At 43.7% G+C, this 4,042-nt stretch overlaps 1 protein-coding gene across 1 annotated transcript; it reads left to right on the forward strand.

The window, feature by feature from the left end:
• Nucleotides 1-205: 205 nt before the first annotated feature.
• LOC121965729 (CDGSH iron-sulfur domain-containing protein 1-like) lies at nucleotides 206-3,305 on the forward strand (the record flags this gene model as incomplete). Its single annotated transcript, XM_042515850.1, has 2 exons — nucleotides 206-477; nucleotides 2,436-3,305. Coding segments are annotated over 2 exons (362 nt in total), but the record flags the coding sequence as incomplete, so codon positions are not given.
• Nucleotides 3,306-4,042: the final 737 nt, after the last annotated feature.

Below are 4,042 nucleotides of genomic sequence, written 5' to 3' on the forward strand. Positions count from 1 at the left end.
AACAGACACGCACAAAATCCTGTTTTTGTGTACCGTGTTGTTGACACTGTGTCAGAGGGATCATCTCTGCAGGCTGTTGTTGGTGCTAACGTTGGATTGAATTTGCATTAAAGTAAGGTGTTTCCAATATTTTGTCCATCTACATTTTGTAGCAGACCAAAAAAAAAACAACTATAAAGCTATAACGTCTTTACCGAGAAATAAGGAGACAGGTGTATTTTTGCAGGGATTTCCTTTCTTTGTCTGTTTGTACATTGTGACTGTCTCTCTCCAGAGCATTTTGTGGTGGCGGTCCCGGTCGCAGTGGTTGCAGCTCTCGGAGGTTTCCTAGTCAGCCATTACCTGAGCGGGCGGAGCTGTAAAAAGGGCCTGGTGAACACATCCATCTGTAAAGACAGCCCCAAAGTGGTCCACAGCTTCGACATGGAGGACATCGGCACCAAGGCTGTGTACTGCCGCTGCTGGAAGTCAAAGAAGGTCAGGCCTCAGCAGCGGCTTCAGAGGCATTTATGATTAGTTTTAAATAACTGTTATTAGACGTTCTAAGAGAGCAAAACACTCAATTAGCTTTCCACCGTTTAAGGTCGTAATGCTGTTTTAGGGTCAGAAGTTCACACGTGTTGCACTTCTGTTAACACCCCAGTCAGTGATGTCACAGCCAAGCGTTGACTGCTAATGGAAAACTTCATGCTGTGTTCACACTATTACCCCTTTCCCACCAAAATTAGTGCATGCAAGCGGTATATCTGGGTTTTTCAAACCCAGGTATACCTGCTAAATATAGGCGATCGGGTGTATTCCCACTGACAGTGAACACAGCGCTGCAGCAGAGGAGTCAGCCTTTCTGTCAGCAGGGGTGTGTGTGTGGCTTGTGTTGTTGGTGTGTCCATGCGAAGTCACAAACAGGCAAGAGAACAGGTAAACGGCCGACAATAGCAAGAATAGAGGTCTTTCAAAACTTTTCAATGTATCTTACTTATTCAGTCTCTCTTACAATCTCGGTGCAGATGTATTTGGATCGTTGTTTTAGCGCTGCTTAGGAGGAAACTGATGGTAATTAAGGAGCTGAAATTACCATGTTCGCCTAGGTGTTATGTTTCCATCAATGCTGATCGCAGCTGGAGGCGATAAAAACCCGTGTCTACTGCGGAGTCATTTGACCCGGGTATGAATGCCAGTCGTAGACATTCTCATTGCATTAAGAAGCCAGATGTTAGCTGTTTTATGTGCACTGGAATGAGGCTTATGAGTGACTGAAAGTGCGACCAATTATGTTATCACCAAGTCGCTGTTGAAGTGCTCCTCTAGCACTTGTTAACGCAAGTCCCTTTTTCACTGCCTGTTCAAGGCAGAAATATCTCACCACCTCACCTTTTTGTTACTGTTATTGTTTATAAAGCATTGCAGACACTTATGTTATATGTCGCACTAGAGGCAGACACTGTTGTGTTACATGTCACGCCTATTTTGATTCCTCAGTGCCGACATGCTATCTAAAATCACACACTGGACCAGAATGATGCCATCTGTGGCGGCCCTATAGCGCTATCTCTGTGTGAAAAGGGCTATAGTTTAGTCATCATGGGCTTGTGTGCATCTGCTCTTTGCCACAAAGCAACTGAACGCCATCTAAAGTTTGTATCTGGTCAAAAATATCTGCTTTTCATCAGTGTCTGAGCCCCATTTTAACATCTTATTTTGCCACCCCAGTAGCTAGCATAGCATCAGCTAACTATGCTAAATAACACAGTACCCAAAATAGAAACAAAAACATATGATTTGTAGATTCTTTACCACGTTATTGGAGCTCGTTATTAGCTCAACTTTGATTTGTAGCATGTCGGCATGTGGAGTTACAGGCATCAGATTGTAGCTTCGTCTCTGAGATTTTAAAACCATAGTTTAGCTAACCATATCAGAGGAAAGAGCCTGTCAGCAGCGTGGCTGAAGTGCTTTGCAATGGTAAATTCAACACTTGGTGACACTAATTTCTGTATTTTTATTAAGAGGAGAGTGTCGAGGTTACTTTGTAAAATTATAGTAATGAACTCAAGTTGTTCTGTAAGTCCTCGAGACAGAGAGACGTCCTTTGTGTCAACAAGATCTACATTTTGCTTCATGGACAGAGAATAAAGACCAAGGAAAACACAAGTTTAACATCTCACATTGAGTAAATCGATCATTAGTATTCACATCAGTGGACTTGAGTGAGGCTATTTCTAGGTTTCATTTTTGAGGCTGAGGGTGATGGAGCTAAAATTTGTGCTTAAAAGCCGATCAAAACGATCTTCTGTTTCTCTGTCAGTTTTCAGGTGACTTTGGGAAGAGCGTCTCAGTATTGGCCAACAGTGTTCACTCGTATCATGAAGTACAAAGTGCTCAAACTTGATAAGAGCGCCCTGTTTTTCCCCTAACAAGCTGCGTTTCTCTTACAGTTTCCGTACTGCGATGGAGCCCACGCCAAACACAACGAAGAAACCGGGGACAACGTCGGACCGCTCATCATCAAAAAGAAGGACGCTTAAGCTTCCCAATGATAGAGCCTCGCCCCTGTTTGTCCAATCATTTGTCATCATCGCAGTGTAACGTTGACGATAACAGTTCCATACTGTCCCAGTCGAATAACAGAGTGCATATTCTTCATAGCTCGGAACAGAAAATGTTGTAAATTTTGATTTCATACTCGCCGCTCTGTTTTTGTACATTATCCAACATGACTTTGGAATCAAAGGTCACTGGAGGAGAGATAAGGACGGGACTTTGACAGTCAGCAGACATGGAGGTGCTGTGACTGCGCGGTTGCATTTTGACCTACAAAATGTTAAGTTTCAATTCTCACTTGACATAAAAGAAGTAAAATATCTCGCGTGCAGGCTTTGTTCCTTCTTGCCTGGCGTCCCCGTCTTTCTCCTCTCCTCAGGTGTGGAGCAGGTGGTTGAAACACGATGAACTTGCAGCTCTTCAACTCAGTCCAGTATTTAGTTTGAATTCAGCCTTACGTTTAAATCAACAGCCCAAGACCTTCAGTCTGAACACACATAACCCACATGAATGTTACATGTCAAGATTTTTGCACTAAGAGCTGCTTCGTCAGAGCAATTATTTTGCTTAAATGAAATCACCTTAAATCCTGTCGAAACACTATCTGCTGTTTGTCTGCTCTCTGCAGAAACTTGTCTGTAAAGTGTTCACAACTCTGCTTATAAATGATATATTTTGAGTTTTTTTTCCATTAGATTTATTTTCTACTGGCTGCGGTTTGTCTGACTTGATTCGTTGTTCTGTATATTGTGAATAAAACTTATTAAGTGATGGGATTCGTAGAGTCTGCGTTTTTTTTTTTGTTTGTGTTTGTTTGTTTTTGAACTATGGGATCAAATGCTGTCCGCTCAACAACTTCACCTCTGTTAGCAGAGCAGTGTGTTTATGGATTAACAGTGGACAGGGATAATGAGTAAACAGCCCTGTGTGGTGACTGCAGCGGGACCTGTGTGTGTGTGTGGTGTGTGTGTGTGTGTGTGTGTGTGTGGCCTGGGCTGGAGGTGAGGGGGGCTGCCGTGCTGCTGCTGCAGTGTCCACCAGCACCAGTGGCCATTTTAAGATGTGGCAGTATTTGCGGTGACCACTAGAAGACGCTGTGTTTACACGGATAGTCCAGGCCAGACAGTGTACGCGAGTACGGTGGGCCCCTGCTCCCATAGTGACACGCACACGCACGCACGCACACACACAGACACACGCACGAGGTATCTGGCTGCGTGCCAGATGCAACGGAGGGCTCTCACAAGAGGTGGAGTGGACTGCGCCGTCCCCGCGTGAGGAGTCACCTTTAACAGACAGCTCAACAGTGTGAGCTCACACACACACACACACACACACACACGCACACAAACACTGTGTCTGCTGCATGGACAATAACAACGATGCACCAAAGGACCTGATTTGTTTACTAATATTTTAAACAACAACAACAAATTCCTCCAAAAATTAATTATAAAGAATTCATTTGCGTATTATTTTAGCTAAATTTTACAATCATGAA

Source organism: Plectropomus leopardus, unplaced genomic scaffold, assembly GCF_008729295.1.
Source record: "Plectropomus leopardus isolate mb unplaced genomic scaffold, YSFRI_Pleo_2.0 unplaced_scaffold21359, whole genome shotgun sequence".
NCBI lineage: Eukaryota > Metazoa > Chordata > Actinopteri > Perciformes > Serranidae > Plectropomus > Plectropomus leopardus.